The sequence below is a fragment of the Muntiacus reevesi genome, chromosome 7 (genome assembly GCF_963930625.1).
Source record: "Muntiacus reevesi chromosome 7, mMunRee1.1, whole genome shotgun sequence".
Taxonomy (NCBI): domain Eukaryota; kingdom Metazoa; phylum Chordata; class Mammalia; order Artiodactyla; family Cervidae; genus Muntiacus; species Muntiacus reevesi.
The window spans coordinates 27,278,805-27,298,576 of record NC_089255.1 but is presented as its reverse complement, the minus strand read 5'-3'; the positions used below and the strand labels follow the sequence as shown (position 1 = coordinate 27,298,576).

The window sequence follows — 19,772 nt, the reverse complement described above, 5'->3', positions numbered from 1 at the left end:
GAGCCCAAAGCCAAGTGGGCCTTTGGAAGAAGCATCACTACAGACAAAGCTAGTGGAGGTGATGGAATTCCAGTTGAGCTATTTCAAATAAATGATGATGCTGTGAAAGTGCTGCACTCAATAGGTCAGCAAATTTGTAAAACTCAGCAGGGGCCACAGGACTGGAAAAGGTCAATTTTCATTCCAATCCCAAGGAAAGGTAATATCAAAGGATATTCAAACTACTGCATGATTGCACTCATCTCACATGCTAGGACACCAATGCTCACAATTCTCCAAGCTAGGGTTGAACAGTACATGAACTGTGAACTTCCAGATGTTCAAGCTGTATTGAGAAAAGGCAGAGGAACCAGAGATCAAATTGGCAAGATCCACTGCATCATAGAAAAAGCAAGAGAATTTCAGAAAAACATCTACTTCTGCTTCATTGACTACACTGAAGCCTTTGACTGTGTGCATCACAACAAACTGGAATATTCTTAAAGAGATGGGAATACCAGACCACTTGACCCGCCTCCTGAGAAATCTGTATTCAGGTCAAGAAGCAACAGTTAGAACTGGACATGGAACAACAGACTGGTTCCAAATTGGGAAAGGAATATGTCAAGGCTGTATATTGCCATCCTGCTTATTTAACTTATACGCAAAGTACATCACATGAAATGCTGGGCTGAATGAAGCACATGACTGTTTAGTTATGAAAAGTGTGATCCACTAATATAAACAGATCAATGAATACTGTAATATTCACATATGAAATTCTTGAAGCTCATTTAAAATAACTGAAATCTTGGTACCAATAAGAAAAGTTATGGTGAATGCCCTTTAAAGTATTGATTAAGGGAAAAAAATCAACATAGAAGATAGTATTTAATCGTATGCTTCTAATAAGTGACATAAATAAAAGCCATGGGTGAGTGATAACATTATCATTGTTATAAAATACCCAAGACCCTATTAAAGAGATTTCTTTTTGAGCTGCAGAAAAAGGAACTTTGAAACAGCAAATAATCATGTGAAATTGATACCGATGAAAAGAGTAATGACCTTACAGCGTCCCTTCTGCTATCACTGGGGTCAAAGACAGAAAGCCAGTGAATACTTTGTTAGTTAGAACACAAACTAACAAGTTGGCCTACTTTTTTTTTTTTTCCCCATCTTTTTAATCTAAAGTGAGAAGAAAGGAATTAACTGTGTCAGGTGATGGATGCATTAATTATCTTGATATTGGCAGTCACTCCACAATGTATATGTATATCAAATCATCACATTGTACACTTTAAACATATACAGCTATATTTGTCAATTTTTCTCCAGCAAATTGGGGCAGGGGTGGAGAGCTGAGATCTGATTGTTATCCTAGATTTCTCACTTCACATATCTCTGCCTGAGTATTATCATTGATAAAATAAAGGGGTTAGAACACATGATCTTTCAAATTTCAGTTATAAAATTCAGCAATCCTATTATAAAGTCAACAGTTATCTAGGTTATCTATTGGAAAAAACAGTTATGTATTGGAAAAAACCAATCAGGTATTATGGCAGTTTGGTAGATAGTTTGAGAAATGAACATTAACCAATTCCAAACAGGGAAAGAATAACAGTGAAAAGGAATAATAGTCTAATTTCCAACACTGAATTATTGAACACTTTCTCTGTTTGGCACCTTTTGAGAGAGAAGACAATTGGATATGGTGGATTAAGATGATAATCAGCTTTCATTTGAAGTATTTTACATAGTAATTATACAAAGAATGAGCTAAGCATTTCTTAATTATTAAAAAGACAAGATGAAATACTCACCACCCAGAGTTATCATGAATAGTAAATAAAACAATTCATATAAAACATCCAACAAAAGCTGGAAACATAGAAAACTACAATGTAAGCTCTCTTTATCCTTATTAAGTGTATAGCAACATGAAAAATCCCTAAACATAAGCTAGTACATGAAATAAGTAGAGGCTTGAAATGACATTTTTTCTGTTGTCATTAAAGGTAGAGCTAAATATCTTTTATCTTTAGAGTATTTAGGACATCTTGCTGAAACTCACAAGCTGATGGCAGAGTTTCTTCATTGTTGCTTTCATCTCCTTGTTCCTGAATGTATAGATGATTGGATTCAGAAAAGGAGTGAGAACTGCATCAAAGATAGCAAGAAACTTGTCCAAGTGTGATGAAGGGAAGGGCCAGGTGTAGAAGTAGATTAATGGCCCAAAGAATAAGACCACCACAGTGACATGAGCCAAGGTGGAGAGGGCTTTGGATACGCTACCTGAGGAGTGTTTCCGAACAGTGACCAGAATGAAGATGTAAGAAATAATCAGTGTGAAGAAGGAAACCACAGAGATGAGTCCACTGTTGGCGGTGACCATGAACTCTAGTCTATAGGTCTCTGTGCAAGCAAGTTTAATGAGTTGGGGGAGATCACAATAAAAGCTGTCCAATACATTAGGACCACAGAAGGGCAAGTCTACAACAAAAGCCAATTGGGCCACTGAGTGAATGAGGCCAAGGACCCAGGCGGCAGCCAACATCAAAGCGCACATTCGTGGGTTCATGATGGTCAGGTAGTGGAGAGGCTTGCATATGGCCACATATCTGTCAAAGGCCATGGCGATGAGCAGCACCATTTCTGTGCCCCCAATGGCATGAATAAAGAAGATCTGAGTTAGACAACCCCCAAAAGAGATGGCTTTGCGTTTTCTGAAAAGGTCATAAATCATTTTGGGAGCAGCAAGAGAGCAACCCCCCACATCAAGAAAGGAGAGGTTGGCCAGCAGGAAGTACATGGGGGAGTGCAAGCTAGGGTCAGCACTCACAGAGAACACAATGAGGAGGTTTCCCATCAGGCTTGCCATGTAGAACACAGAGAAAAAAAGGAAAAGAAGCAGCTGGATCTCCCAGGAACTGGAGAGTCCCAGGAACACAAACTCAGACACCACAGAGTGGTTGGCCCCACCCATTGTCTCTGCAAACAGAGGTGACTCAATTTTACCTAAAAAGAGAATAAAAATGAAATCAACCTTGTGAGGAGTCCATGACCGCACAAAAATACTGCCATAAATCACACAGCCAAAACACATATAATATAACCTCTTAATATTGTAAAGCCATTATCCTTCAATTAAAAAGTTTTTTTTTAAATGTGATTGCAGAAGATATACAGTGACTAGTTCCCACAAAGCACTGCTTCTAACTCCCCAGCCTCTCTAGAATTCTCTAGGTTTTGATAAAAGAACTAAATATTCTGCTGAATCAAAAGGCTTATGGGAAGCAGATAGGAGTGCCCTGGAATACCATGAGGGAGGAAAGAGGAAATAGAAATGAACTTATAGATTTTTCTCACAGTTTGTTACTCTCCTGCATGGATTTCCCCAAACTTCAGACAATTGTGATGATGTTCATTTTCTTTACATTCTGACTACCTCTGATATGAAATGGTATCAGTTTCATTGATACTCTCTTAAGTTTAAAGCTAAACATATGGCAGTTTTATCAAATCATAGCCACCTTTTCCCCATAAAGAGATTAGATAATGTAGAAACCTTAAAAATGTATATGTCTTCTGTAGCTCAGCTCAAGGAGTGGAAGTGATCACAAAGCTTGAGCTGTGAGGGCATATGACAGACTTAGGACAAGCCAGAAAAGAAATCTGTGCTGCAGACTCTAAACATGGATGAGATAATACAACGTAGCAAACAAAATCCTGTGTAACATTTGGAGATCACTGTCCATGCCATGTTTACGTTTCCTGGTTCATGGAATGTTGGCAAGATTGGAAAGAACACTGTACTTGTAATTGGGAAAGTTGTGATCAAGCTCAAGCCCTAAGTTCATGGGAAGTTAGAGTAAGTTCTCTCTCCCATCCCTTCCACACTCAACTCACTTCTTGAACTCAGTTCCATCATCTGGAAAATAAAGGGAACTGAGTAGGTGATGCTAAGTAATCCTTTCAAGTCTAACATTTCTATGACTTTATAACAAAATGCCAGCCCAGTAGGTACAGAACCTCACCGTAATGATGGTATTCCCTGCATTGGAGTGCTACCACATTCACCACCTTTTCCCTCATCTGCAGTTGGTTATAAGTTCTGTATACCATAAAATCCCTCTCCTTGTATTAGTTTCCCTCTTCTCTAATTGTTTCTGTTCCACTTGCATTCATTAGCATATTATTGTAAATTTGCTATGTCACTTAATCTTCCCTTTATCATAACAGTCTGTAATCAATCAGCAGATATTTTCTAGATACCTACTAAGCCCAATGCATTGTCCCAGGCCATTTTGGGCTTCCTGAAGTATTAAAATATTCACTGCCATTAAGGCATTTACATTTCAGCACATACTAAAATACAAACAATAAAAAATTCTTACATCGAGTATGTCAAATCAGTAGTATGAGCATAGAAGTTTTGCAGCAGAAAAGACACAAATGAGCCAGAGTGATCAGGGCTGTCTTCAGAAAGAAATCAAGACCTATGATGCAGTTTAAGATATGGATATAAGTTATTTGGATAAATAGCTTCATATCTGACTCCGAAAGAGTTGTTGAAATATAATGAGGGAATAGCTCTCAGTCTGAAGCAGTGTTTGATAAGCTATCAATGAAAATAATGAGAACAAGCCAAAGAAAAACAAAAACAGTGACCACCACGGCCAAGACACTACAATAACACTTTTACTGACACTATCTGTTTGATACTTACAAAAACCATAAAAGTTATCAGCTGCTTTTCACAGTGGAGGAAATCAAGACCATGAGAGGGAAAGCCATAGATTAGAACAGCAGGGGGTAGAACTGATACTGATTCCCCGATCTGCCTCTTAACCAGTATATAGAGAAGAGTTTTCTCATGACTTTCTGATTATTTAACATAACACAGCCGTAATTCTTCCTGGCTATTGTAGTAAAGGGCAAAGCTGTGTAATACCTGCATCTCAGAGCTCCTGGTTGAGTTCCCAGACTGCTGTTGCTTTAATCCACATGAAGCCTTTAGCTTCCTATGGAAGAGGCTCTGCTCCTAGTGCTCTCAATAACAGAGGAAGCAAAAGTGCTCAGTCTCCACATCCAGAAAGAAAATAAAGCCCAACACTACACTAATTCGAATTCTGTTCCCACTTACAAAACTGTCTCCTGCCTTTTGTAATTCCCTTTCTTGGATCTCAATCTTAGACAGCAATGGATAAACAGAAAAAAAAAATAATAATTTTGGTTTCTAACAGTATGTGCCCTTTCTCATTGGTGTTAATTGTTACTCATTAAGCTCAGCTGAAGCTGCTTCTATTGTACAAGGTGACAATTAACTGATTTCTTTACAAAATGACCCTGTCACCAGAAATGTCTATTGAGTCTTGGTCTTTAGGGACTTCAACATTGTACACCAATATCCTCAACTTATTTCTGAATTTGTCACCAACCTACTCATATAAAGAGCTGTCATGTGACTGTTACCAAAGAGTTAACCATATTCAACTTTGATTGGTTAAAACTAGCATTGCTTCATGTACAAATAGCTGTAACAATGCTATTATGGGGAAAGATCTGGCTAATTGGCACACAGGAGAATACTGACCAAATGATACTGTGGAGACATAGGATTGCCAATATGATTTCATTTATCCAAGGGAATTGTGACCCAGAATGCTACCACACCAACAGAGGAAGTTATGGATGAGCCACAGACAGGAAGAAAAAGAGATCAGAAAATATTTTAAACACCAGTATGTTTACTTAATCTGAAATATTTATTTCCTGGGTAAGGTTAAAGAATTCCCAAGAAACACATAAGTATACCTTTGTTCTATTCATATCAAATCAACTTCACCCAAGAAACTCACTAGAAAACAGGGAACTTCATAGAAATCCCTATTGTGTGCATGTGTGTGAATTATCTATAAGGCTATTATTCTGTTTCACATTCAAAAACTGGCATAATCTACATGGAACACTGTTTGACTTAATTCAATTACATGGCCCATAATTTCACATCAAAAAGAATACTTTTAACTCAGAGAATAACTACTGTGTTGGGCTTCATTCTAGATTGAGAATCCGAAAACTTAAATTCTATTCATGTTTGTTCAGTAACTCACTCTAACTTCAGATGTTTCACTTCATTTCTCTATAGTAATATTTCCTCATCTGTGAAACGAGCAGGTTATAGAAAATAATTTCTACAGTATCTTCCAGTTCCTAAGCTTCCTATGTTATGAACAGTTATATATTCTCATTGATTCATGGGGAGGGGAAAGGTATAAAGTATAAGATCAATTATTGAATATATGGCTCAGCAAACATAAGAAATAAAAAATTCAGCAGATAAATGAAATCCAATCTTGACAATTTTTTTTTACTAATTATCACAGAAGTAGTAAATACAAATCGTAAGAAATAGTATATCTGTTTAGTGTGAAGGGTAGAGAGCTTTTTTGCATTATGTATAGCCCTGTAGTTGCCTGACCAACTCTGATGGCTCACAGAAGTAAAGGGGGAAAGGTGTACAAAGAAAGAAATTACATGATTTAAAAAAAAATTCTGCTAGCTAGAACACAATTTCACTCATTCATTGATGTGAAGTTCCAACAAAGAGTTGGTGCAGGAAAAGATATACCACATTTTAAATAGAGCCAGCAGCTATGAGAATAGATTTTTAAAGTACTCATCACAAAAGAAAGAAAGAGAGGGAAACAGAGAAAGAAAAAGAAAGGAAGGGAATAAGAAAGGAAGAAGGGAGGGAGAAACGAAGGAAGAGAGGAGGGAGGGAGGAGAGGAGAGGAGAAGGGAGGGAAGCAGAGGGGAGAGGAGGGAAGGGGAGAGGACTGGAGAAGAGACAGACACTATACTGCCCGTGGAGGCTAGGAAAGTGAGGGAAAGAGAGGGTCAGTCTGTAGTGACCAGGGCAATATTCCTTTGTGTATGGAACATCATTCTATCTTCGCCTTACCTATCTCCACCTCAGGTTCAGAGACAGAACTTACAACCACAAACAGTGGACCCAGAATGAAGAGTAAACCTCAAGTTAGGGAAACAGAAAAATGACTCATTTGGAATTCTCACACTAAATTTTTATCCCAAAGAAATACCTAAGAAAGAGAAAAGAGAAGGGAGGGATTAGGAGAAAGAGAGAGGGTAAAAAGATACATAAAACAAGATACTGGAGCAAAATGTAATTTTGTAATAGGAAAGAGTGTAAGATTACCACAAGCAACTATGCTTTCTAAACTGTAAAATGCTAAATAAATGTGAAGCAATTTGAAAAAGAGAAAAGTTTTTATTTAAATTCAGAACCTTAAAGGTAAAAAGAGCAAACACAAAATCTACACAATTAGAAAGGACAAAATAAACATCAAAACGAATGGCAGGAAAAAGTACAGAAAAATGTTTCCACAGAGCAGATGAAAATTGGGACGAAATATTTAACCATGAATTTTTTTAAGCTGACAGGATTGATCTTCACACACACACACATGCACACAAAAAACATAGAGATTTAAGAGCTCAAAATGATATGACAGGACTGTTGCATCTATGTTCATCTGTGATATTGGTCAGTAATTTTCTTTCCTTGTGTTATCTTTGTCTGGTTTTGGTATCAGGGTAACGGTGGCCTCATAAATGAGCCTGGGAGTGTCCCTTCCTCTGCAGTGTTTTGGAGGAGTTTCAGAAATGTGCATGTTACCTCTTCTCTAAATTTTTGATAGAATTTGCCTGTGAAGCAGTCGGGTTCTGGACTTTTGATTGTTGAGAGATTTTTAATGACAATTTCAATTTCCATTCTTGTGATTGGTCTGTTCATATTTTCTATTTCTTCCTGGTTGATCCACAAATCAATCAAAGTGATACACCACATCAACACATTGAAAAATATAAATGCATGATTATCTCAAGAGGTACAGAAAAAGTTTTTCACAATATTCAATACCCATTTACGATTTAAAAACACTCTCCAGAAAGTAGGCATAGAGGGGACCACCTCAACATATTAAGGCCACATATAACAAACCCACAGCAAACATCAATCTCAATGGTGAAAATTTGAAAGCATTTCTTCTAAGACAAGAAACAAGAAAAAGATGTCACTCTTGCATTATTATTCAACATTGTTTTGAAAGCCCTAGACCAGCAATCACAGAGGAAAAGGAAATAAAAGGAATCCAAACTGGAAAAGAAGTAAAACTGTTGCTGTTTGTAAATGACATGATACTATACATAGAAAATCCTGAAGATGTCACCAAAAAACTGTTAGGACTCATCAATGAATTTGGTAAAGTTATAGCATATAAAATTAATACACACACAAAAAATTAATACACAGAAATCCCTTCCATTCCTATGCACTGAAAATAAAAGATCAGAAAAGAAATCAAGGAAATAATCCCATTTACCACTGTATCAAGAAGAAAAAAATACTTGGGTATAAGCCCACCTACGGAGGCAAAAACCTATACTCAGAAAACTGTAAGATACTGATAAAAGAAACCAAAGATGGCACAAACAGAGGGAGAAATATACCATGTTCTTTGATTGGAAGAATCAATATTGTGAAAATGACTATACTATCCAAAGCAATCTACAGATTCAATACAATCTCTATCAAATTACTAATGGCATTGTTCACAGAATTAGAACAAAAAATTGTACAATTTGTATGGAAACACAAAAAACCATGAAGGGCTGAAGCAATTTTGAGAAAGAAAAATAGAGCTGGAGGAATCAGGCTGTCCCTGACTTCAGATTACACTATAAAGCTATGGTAATCAAAACAGTATAGTACTGACATAAAAACAGAAATATAGATCAGTGGAATAGAATAGAAAACCTAGAGATAAACCCATGCACCTATGGTCATCTAATCTATGACAACAAAAGCAAGTATATAGAATGGAGAGAAAACAGTCTCTTCAATAAGTGGTGCTGGGAAAACTGGACAGCTACATGTAAACAGATGAAAACACTCCCTAACACCCTACACAAAGATAAGCTCAAAATGGATTAAAGACCTAAGTATAAGGACAAATAGTATAAAACTCTTAGGGGGAAACATAGGCAGAACACTCTTTGACATAAACCGCAGCAAGATGTTTTTTGATCCACCTCCTTGGGTAAAGAAAATTAAAACAAAAATAAACAAATAAGACTTAATTAAATTTAAAAGCTTTTACACAGCAAAGAAACAAAGACAACCAAAAGAAAGAAGACAACTTTCAGAATCGGAGAAAATATTTGCAAAAGAAGCAACAAGGGATTAATCCCTGAAATATACAAACAACTCATGCAGCTCGGTATCAAAAAGCAAACAACCCAATCAAATAATGGGCAGAAGATCTAAAGAGACTTTTCTTCGAAGAAGACATGCAGGTGGCTAAAAAGCATATGAAAAGATACTCTTATGTCAATAATCATTAGAAAAATGCAAATCAAAACTACAGTGTGGTATCATCTCACACCAGTCAGAATGGCTCCTCTCAAAATATCTACAAACAGTAAATGCTAGAGAGGATGTGGAGAAAAGGGAAAGCTCCTACACTGTTGGTGGGAATGTAAATTGTTATAGCCACAAGAAGAATCTGTAGTTGCTTAAAAAACTAAAAATGGAACTACTGGATGATCCAGCAATTCCACTCCTGAGTATATATCCAGAAAAAATGAAAACTCTTAATTCAGAAAGATACATGCATCCAATGAAGTGAAGTGAAGTGAAATGAAAATCACTCAGTCGTGTCCGGCTCTGTGACCCCATGAACTGTATAGTCATGAAATTCTCTGGGCCCGAATACTGGAGTGGGTAGCCTTTCCCTTCTCCAGGGGATCTTCCCAACCCAGGGATCGAACCCAGGCCTCCCACATTACAGGCAGATTCTTTATCATCTGAGCCACAAGGGAAGCAGAATTCTTAACTAAAGTATAGATTTTATTTAAATTTAACAAAATTTTATGCTGGTTTTCATTATTTGTTTTCATACTTTATTCAAGTCTCCATATTGTACTTAATTGCATTGTACAGCTTCAGGAGCTTGCAACAAATTCTGGTAAATTCTCTTTTAATTTTTATTCTATTACATATATTCTCTAATTTTCCTTATTTTGGCTTTCTTAGATACACGCATCATTTAAAGAGGACATTTAATTTCCAAATACATGAGATTTGTTAAAACATCTTGATAATAATTTCTCATTTCAATATTAATTTCTCATTTAAATGGTTTCCTCTCTGAAAACACTCTCTGTGTTTTTTCAGTCTTCTAACTTTACTGAGGCCTTCAATGGCGAAGTCAAAGATCTCTTGGTCAATGTCACATTGCACTTGAAAATATATGGGTTATTTTCAAATATCTTTTGATAATTCTAATATAATTCCACAGTGATAAGAGAACAGATTTTGTATGATTTCAATACCTTTAGACTATGAAATTTTTGCGCCTTGTTTATGTTCCTGTATGTGTTCCAGAGTCTCCTAGTTTATAGTCTATGGGAACTTGAATAGAATTTGTATCCTACTGTTCTGTGAAAATTGTATAAATCTTAATTCTTTTGAATGATTCATGATGGTCTTCAGGTCTACTATATCCTTTTACTTCTCTGTATATTCATTCTATCAATTTTTGAGAGTTTGATATTGGAACTCCAACTAAAATCTTAATTAATCTATTTAAACATAATTATATATGGAACTGGTTTTTAAAAAAGATACACATATCCCAATGTTCATAGCAGCCTTATTTACAATAGCCAATCATGAAAGCAGCCCAAAGTGCCCAGGAACAAATGATTGACTTAGGAATATGTGACATACTTATATGCAGTGGAATATTACTCAGCCATAAAAAGAATGAAATATTGCCATTTGAAGCAACATGGATAGACTTAGAGAATATACGCTTTTGAAATGTCAGCAAAAGACAAATACAACATGATATCACTTACATGTGATATAAATATAATACAAAGGAATCTGTAAACATAAACAGACTCATAGATATAGAAAACAAATTTATGGTTACCAAAGGGGAGGGGAAGACCAAATTAAGATTATGGAATGAAGAGATACAAAAACTACTATATAGAAAATGGATAAACAATAAGGATTTACTGTATAGCACAGGGAATTATACCCAATGTCTTAAAATAATTTATAATGGAGTATAACCTGAAAAAAATAACTAGGCTATACACCTGAAACTAATACAACATCATAAATCAGCTATACTCCAATTAAACAAATAAATAATAAAAACTATAAAGAAAGCTGAGTGCCAAAGAATTGATGCTTTTGGACTGTGGTGTTGGAATAGACTCTTAAGAGTCCAGTGGACTGCAAGGAGATCCAATCAGTCCATTCTAAAGGAAATCAGCCCTGAATATTCATTGGAAGGACTGATGCTGACACTGACACTTTAGTACTTTGTCCACCTGATGCAAAGAACTGACTCATTGGAAAAGTCCCTGATGCTAGGAAAAATTGACGGCAGGAGAACAGGATAACAGAGGATGAGATAGTTGGATGGCATCACCGACTTAATGGACATGAGGTTGAGTAATCTCTGGAAGCTGGTGATGGACAGGGAAGCCTGGTGTGCTGCGGTTCATGGGGTCGCAAAGAGTTAGACACTACTGAGCAACTGAACTGAACTGATACTTTGTTTTATTTAGTTATTACCCTGGTTCTCATAATATGTAAATCTTTTGCATTTTCATTCAGTATTACCTCTTTTATCTACAAAATATTCAACCCACTTAAAATCATTTAGTTTCACATAGTTATCTTAACCATATAAAAATAGTGACTAATTTTAGGATATAACAGGAAACAATCATACACACTGAGGCATATAGGAATTTACAACACCTGGTGTCAAAACATTTGATTAATTAAAAATTTTAGTTAATTTAATTTAATAAATCAAAAAATATTAATATCTTCTGAGTTGTCACTCTTTGAGTTAGTCAAATATCACCTTCCAATCCTAACTAAATTTAAAAACCTTGTAATTAATTAAATCTTGAGTGTGGATGGCTAAATTCAGACATCAGAAGACTCAAAATCTCAAAGCTACCTAAACAATAGCCTTTGTTTCATCTTTTTTCCGTCAGGTATATAGACACTGAGAAACACAAAGGGCTTGAATATTGGTACATATGTATATTAGAAGAGATACATCTTTGAGAATTTCTGTCAAAGAGAAGAGTATCCAACATCTTGTTTTAACGGGAAACGTGCCCAGTATGTGAGATTTCAGCCTTTACCAACATCTGTAAGTTTTTAATAACATTATATTCCAGTGCTGAATTCATTCCGGCCTACTACTTTCCATTTCCTTAGAGCAAGGGTCCCTATGGAAACAATGACCAGAACAGAACTCTTAAGGAGAGATTTCACAGTGAATATTGAAGATCATTAAGGAAACTGAAAACATATATGAAAAGGGTAATTAAAGAGGTTAATTTCCAAGAATTGTCAAGATCAATCTGAATTTCTTGGATTGTGCATGAGAACTCTTCCTGAAACTTAAAACCTTACCAAAGAGTCTCCTCATTGCCATCTTCATCTCCTTGTTTCTAAAGGTATAGATAATAGGATTCATAAAAGGAGTAACTAGAACATCAAAGATGGCTAAAACATGGACATCACCAGAATGTCAACACAGAAATCAGATTGATTATATTCTTTGAAGCCAAAAATGGAGAAGCTCTATACAGTCAGCAAAAATAAGACCAGGAGCTGACTGTGGCTCAGATCATGAACTCCTTATTGCCAAATTCAGACTCAAACTGAAGAAAGTAGGGAAAACCACTAGACCATCCAGGTATGACCTAAATCAAATCCCTTATGACTACACAGTGGAAGTGAGAAGTAGATTTAAGGGGCTAATCTGATAGAGAGCCTGATGAACTGTGGACAAAGGTTTGTGACATTGTACAGGAGACAGGGATCAAGACCATGCCCATGGAAAAGAAATGCAAAAAGGCAAAATGGTTGTCTGAGGAGGCCTTACAAATAGCTGTGAAAAGAAGAGAAGGAAAAAGCAAAGGAGAAAAGGAAAGATATTCCCATTTGAATGCAGAGTTCCAAAGAATAGCCAGGAGAGATAAGAAAGCCTTCCTCAATGATCATACAAAGAAATAGAGGAAAACAACAGAATTGGAAAGACTAGAGATCTCTTCAAGAAAATTAGAGATATCAAGGGAAAATTTCAGGCAAAGAAGTGTTCGATAAAGGACAGAAATGGTATGGACCTAACAGAAGCAGAAGATATTAAGAAGAGGTGGCAAGAATACACAGAAGAACTGTACAAAAAAGATCTTCACGACCCAGATAATCATGATGGTGTGATCACTGACCTAGAGTCAGACATCCTGGAATGTGAAGTCAAGTGAGCCTTAGAAATCATCACTACGAACAAAGTGGAGGTGATGGAATTCTAGTTGGGTTATTTCACATCCTGAAAGATGATGCTGTGAAAGTGCTGCACTCAATATGCCAGCAAATTTGGAAAACTCAGCAATAGTCACAGGACTGGAAAAGGTCAGTTTTCATTCCAATCCCTAAGAAAGGCAACCCCAAAGAATGCTCAAGCTAGTGCACAATTGCACTCATCTCACACGCTAGTAAAGTAATGCTCAAAATTCTCCAAGCCAGGCTTCAGCAATACATGAACCGTGAACTTCCAGATGTTCAAGCTGGTTTTAGAAATGGCAGAGGAACCAGAGATCAAATTGCAGACATCCACTGGATCATTGAAAAAGCAAGAGTTCCAGAAAAAATCTATTTCTGCTTTATTGACTATGCCAAAGCCTTCGACTGTGTGGATCACAATAAACTGTGCAAAATTCTGAACGAGATGGGAATACCAGACCACCTGACCTGCCTCTTAAGAAACCTGTATGCAGGTCAGGAAGCAACAGTTAGAACTGGACATGGAAAAACACACTGGTTCCAAATAGGAAAAGGAGTACGACAAGGCTGTATATTGTCACCTTGCTTATTTAACTTATATGCAGAGTACATCATGAGAAACGCTGGACTGGAAGAAGCACAAGCTGGGATCAAGATTGCTGGAAGAAATATCAATAAACTCAGATATTTAGATGACACCACCCTTATGACAGAGAGTGAAGAGGAACTAAAAAGCCTTTTAATGAAAGTGAAACAGGAGAGTGAAAAAGTTGGCTTAAAGCTTAACATTCAGAAAATTGAGATCATGGCATCTGGTTCCATCAACTCATGGGAAATAGATGGGGTGACAGTGGAAACAGTGTTAGACTACTTTGTGGGCTCCAAAATCACTGCAGATGGTGACTGCAGTCATGAAATTAAAAGACTCTTACTCCTTGGGAGGAAAGTTATGACCACCCTAGACAGCATATTAAAAAGCAGAGACATTACTTTGCCAACAAAGGTCCGTCTGGTCAAGGCTATGGGTTTTCCAGTGGTTATGTATGGATGTGAGAGTTGGACTGTGAACAAAGCTGAGCGCCAAAGAATTGATGCTTTTGAACTATGGTGTTGGAGAAGACTCTTGAGAGTCCCTTGGACTGCAAGGAGAACCAATCAGTCCATCCTGAAGGACTTTAGTCCTGGGTGTTCATTGGACGGACTGAGGATGAAGCTGAAACTCCAGTACTTTGGCCTCCTCATGTGAAGAGTTGACTCATTGGAAAAGATCTTGATGCTGGGAGCGACTGGGGGAGGAGGAAAAGGGAACACAAAGAATGAGATGGCTGGGTGGCATCACCGACTTGATGGGCATGAGTTTGAGTAAACTCCGGGAGCTAGTGATGGAAAGGGAGGCCTGGTGTGCTGCGATTCATGGGGTCGCAAATAGTCAGACACGACTGAGCGACTGAACTGAGCTGAACTGAAGGTAGGGAATGGCCACACATAGACAATAATGCAAGGGCCAAAGAAGAAAACTACCACAGTGATGTGAGCTGAGAGGGTAGAAAGGGCCTTGGATGAACCACCTGAAGAGTGTTTGCGAACCGTGACCAGGATGATGTAAGACACAATCAGGATCAAGAAGGTGCCCATGGAGATGAAACCAATGTTGGCAGTGACCAGAAACTCCAATCTATATGTGTCTGTACATGCAAGTTTGATGAACCGAAGAAAATCACAGTAAAAGTTATCCATTTAATTGGGGCCAGAAAAGGGTAAGTTGACAACAAAAGCCAGCTGGGCCACAGAGTAGATGAGTCTAATGGTCCAAGCAACAGCCAGAAGAGAAGTGCACACTCTTAGGCTCATGATGGTCAGGTAGTGGAGTGGCTTACAGTTAGCCAAGTACCGGTCATAGGCCATGACTATGAGCAGCACCATCTCTGCACCCCCAAAAGTGTGAATAAAGAACATTTGAGTGATGCAGCCTCTCAAGGAGATGACTTTGTGTCTTCTGAAAAGGTCAGAAATCATCTTTGGGGTTGCAATGTTGGAAACACCTGTGTCAGTGAAGGAGAGATTTGCCAACAAAAGGTACATGGGGGAATGTGAATGGTGGTCTGAGAGAATTGTGAGCACAATGAGAAGGTTTCCCAACATACTTGCTATATAAATACTGTGAAAAAGAGAAAAAGAAAAATCTGGATCTCCCAAGAACTGGTGAGTCCCTGCAGCAAAAATTCAGACACCACCGAGCGATTTCCTCCATCCATCAGCTTCATGCACAAGGCTGACCCTGAGGTTGACTGAAGAGTATGAGAGGGACACAGACATAATTAGTAAGTTGGAAAGAAAGTCCTTGCAAAAATGTCACAAGCTAAAGATCACCTTGCCATTGTACAGAGTCACTTAGAGCTTACACAGAACAAGTATAACAAAGAGCCAGAATCAGAAATGCTCCCTGCATGAATCTTTGGTATCATTTAATCATGTACCTCAAATTCAGTTTGGGCTTCAATGTCTAACAAGAAAGGAAAAGGTAGACAAAAGCACCTTGGATTTAAAGAGAGGTTACTCAGGATATAGAGAGATTTGTACTTCCAAATTTCTCTATTGAAATATGCCACAGAATGAAAACATGTACAAAAAGGTTCAGAAAGTTGTCTGGAGAGGTTCTCTAGTTTATTCTCTGTCATAGCTGCCTGATTCACAGTGTAGATAGACCATAATTTATTTATTTAATTTCCCTGTCAATAAGCATTTACCTGGTTTCTAGTTTTGGGAGCCCTACAAACAATGCTACAAATATCTTTACACACACATCCTTTTGTATTAATTTTTTCTTTCATGGCAGCAACGCTTAAAATGAGATTACTGGGTCAAAGTAAATATATATTTTTAATTTGGGTAGTTTTTTCTGATTGTGTTTCCAAAAGAATATAATAGAGATATTTCAACAAGAATAAATGTTAACACTTTTTAAACTGTTGTCAGTGTAGTGAGTGAAAAGTTATAGTTCATTGTTACTCTAATAGTCATAGTCTGACAATCAAAAATTTTGAGCATATTTTCTTGATGACAAAGGTCCATATAGTCAGATCTGTGGTTTTGCCTGTAGTCATGCACAGATATAAGAGTTGGACCATAATGAAGGCTGAATGCTGAAGAATTGGTATTTTTGTATTGTGGTGCTGGAGATGACTCTTGAGACTCCTTGACAGCAAGCAGATCAAACCAGTTAATCCTAAAGGAAATCAACCCTGAGTATTCATTGGAAGGACTGATGCTGAGGCCGAAGCTCCAATACTTTGGCCACTAGATGTTAAGGGCAGACTCACTGGAAAAGAACAACATTAGAAAGAGATATACTGAGATATTACTATTAATTATCTCCATATGGTGATTTTTCATTTTTAATCTCCAATTTGCAAATAAATCTTACATGATAAACATATTTTCCTTTTTATAAGAAGAAAAATTAATATTTTCTTAAGGAAATAAAACAATGAAGGATTTCACATCAGCATTAACTGAATATACAGGGTTCTTAGAATCAGAGCTGTAATTGTCAATATCCCTTTTTAAAAAATAAAAAAATATTTTGACTCTGTGGAGTCTTCATTGCAATGCATAGGGTTTCTCTACTTGCAGTGAATGGGAACTACTCTCTAATTGTGGAGCAGAGGCTTCTCATTGCGGTGGCTTCTCTTGTTGAGGAGCATGGTGTCTAGAGGATGTGGGCTTCAGCAGCTGTGGCCCACAAGCTTAGTTACCCTGTGGCATGTGGGATCTTATCGGACCAGGGATCAATCCCTGCATTGGCAGGTGGATTCTTAACCACTGGACCACCACGGATATTGAAAGTCCCTTTCAATATCCTTTTAGATGCTAGAACCACAAATTAAACACATATAGGGAAGGGGACAAATATTTTGGGCATTTATTGGCTCAGCTAGTGACCAAGATGAATGCAGGCTGAGAATGAAGCTAAATGCCTTAGACACATGAAACCAAGAATTTGAATACTGGTAAGCTCCTATCTTTAAATCTTACATCTTCTTCTCTCAGGTATCTTTAAAAAAGTATCCCAGATTCAATTTCTGACAGCAGGAAATATGATTGACAGTAGTTTCTGCACAACATACTCCAAAAGGTACTGGGGCTTGTTTTCTCTCTATTGTCGTCTAACATCTCAAGGAAAAGCTCAGATTTGACTCATCATGGTCAGAGACCCACACTTGCACCATTCAACTATGAACTGCAGATATGTCATTATGACTTAGGTCAGAAACTTAACCTTTAACCAGACAGCAGTGGTCAGAGAGGTGGGATCTACACGTCATCTTCTAATCATATCACATGGTTACTCCAAGAGAAAGATACCTTCACCAAAAGAAGGAGTTGCTGATCTGGCAAAGAGCAGAGTAGACATCCACTAAAAGACATACTTTCTTTAGAATAAAAAATAATGACATTAACAAAGTTTTACATTAGATAATACAGAAACATCATTATGTAGGTGGGGAATCTATCTAGTCACAGAAACACACCTGACACAAGGCCTAAAGAGATAGAATTGGCAGAAGCAGGCTTTTTGTATACAACACACATAAACAGTGAGGAATATGGGAATCCTTGCTGGATCTACTGAACATTATTTAATCAATGGAAGAGAAAACTTGGTGAAACTTCCATTTCTAAAATACCAATTCAAAACATTATAGGGAGACTGAGATTAGTGCTGGCTAGTAAACTGATAATAGGTATTGGTTTCCCAAGGGTCTAAAAATGGACTGAAAAATGAATAAATGATATAAAGGCAATTGATATAAAAAGAAGAGGCAAACAAATTATCAAGGAGGATAAGTTATGAATTAAATAAGGATTGGCCTTCACAGGTGGTGCAGTGGTAAAGAGTCTGCTTGTCAGCACAGGAGATGTAAGAGATGTGGCTTCAATCTCTGGGATGGAAAGATACCCTGGAGTCGGAAATGGTAACCCACTCTGGTATTTTTGCCTGGAAAATTCAATGGGCAGAGGAGCCTGGTGGGCTACAGTTCATGGGAAAGGGTCGGATAAAACTGAGTGAGCAAATACATTCAAATCAGGACCACATATCAAATCAAAGAAGTACTGATAAATTAATTAAGATGTATTGAGTCCGTATAAGAATGTATAAAAATCAGAGTTATTTCCAATACCTTTTTTTAAAATTAGTTTTTGTTCTTTGTCAAAATGTGTATGAATAGAAATTCTAAATCTGTTGATGGAAATCCTTCATTTCTATAGAAGAAAATACAGTCATATATAAAACACTTCCCAAACTAAAATTTAGCTTGCATTGCAACGAATGACTCAAGTCATTCAAATGCGACAGAATAGTCATGCCAACAGAAAGGAAAGGAAGAACCTGGCTGATTACATATGGAAAGAATACTGCATCTGTAAATAGACAGAGGCTAAGCAGCCTGAAACAGTGTATGACCACGAGTCAAAGCTAAGTCTTGTGATGACTAGCCAGCATCCAGAAAAAAAAGCTTGGTGCTTACACCAGGATTCTATTTTTCCAAATGTGATGATAGGCATATTGTAGCACGCAGATATAGGAACAAGTATCAAAATAACCATTCAACAGTTCTTACTCTGATTCCCTGTTTTTAATGTTCCTATCATCATTTGACTTCCCAGAAATCTTCCTATAGTGTAAAAGTGTGTTACACCTAAGTGGAAATTCAGGCCACTTGACTGATTTTTTTTTTTTTTTTTGTGGCAAACTAATAAGTGGGTATCTAGATGTATATAGTTCCATCTATTATGGATTTACCTAGTGTTAATCAGCATTCCCTTATATAGCCCACTCTGATACTGAAGAGACTCAATTTTGAAGTCTAAACCATAGCAAATTCATCAAGGTAATATCTCCTCAGATATAGGCATTTGGCTTTCTCCAGAAGACACTATTTACCATACCACATGCTTCCTCCAACCGGAGGCAGCAACACAATTTCTCAGTTAACATTTTGTATTTATTTATTTATTTTTAAATTTCTGAAGTAGATTTATTTAAATTAAACACTGTCATACATAAATTCCAAAGGAATAAAAAAATGGATATTTGAAGGCAAGAGAAAGGAAAGTTTCCCAGTGTTGAAAAATTTCAAGGAAAACCAGGGTTAATATAAACATAAGGTCCCCAAACCGTTGAGACTTTTCCCTTATTTCATCTTCAGCCTTTCTCTGATATCTCCTCTCCCCCTTCATTTCCTTCTCTTTTCTACACTTATCCATCTTCAGTTAACATTTTTTAAAGAATAATGCTATTTTAAGCTGGGACACTTAAATATTAATAAAAAAACTTGGAAGCATCTGATATTAAAATAATAGAAATTTA

General features: G+C 37.0%; 1 protein-coding gene and 1 pseudogene across 1 annotated transcript; both read right to left on the bottom strand.

The window, feature by feature from the left end:
• Positions 1-2,032: 2,032 nt before the first annotated feature.
• LOC136171987 (olfactory receptor 4F3/4F16/4F29-like) lies at positions 2,033-2,968 on the bottom strand. Its single transcript, XM_065941091.1, has one exon. The coding sequence runs from the start codon at positions 2,966-2,968 to the stop codon at positions 2,033-2,035; it is 936 nt and encodes a 311-aa protein (XP_065797163.1).
• Positions 2,969-12,443: 9,475 nt separating this feature from the next.
• Positions 12,444-15,654, bottom strand: LOC136172600 (olfactory receptor 4F3/4F16/4F29-like; annotated as a pseudogene).
• Positions 15,655-19,772: the final 4,118 nt, after the last annotated feature.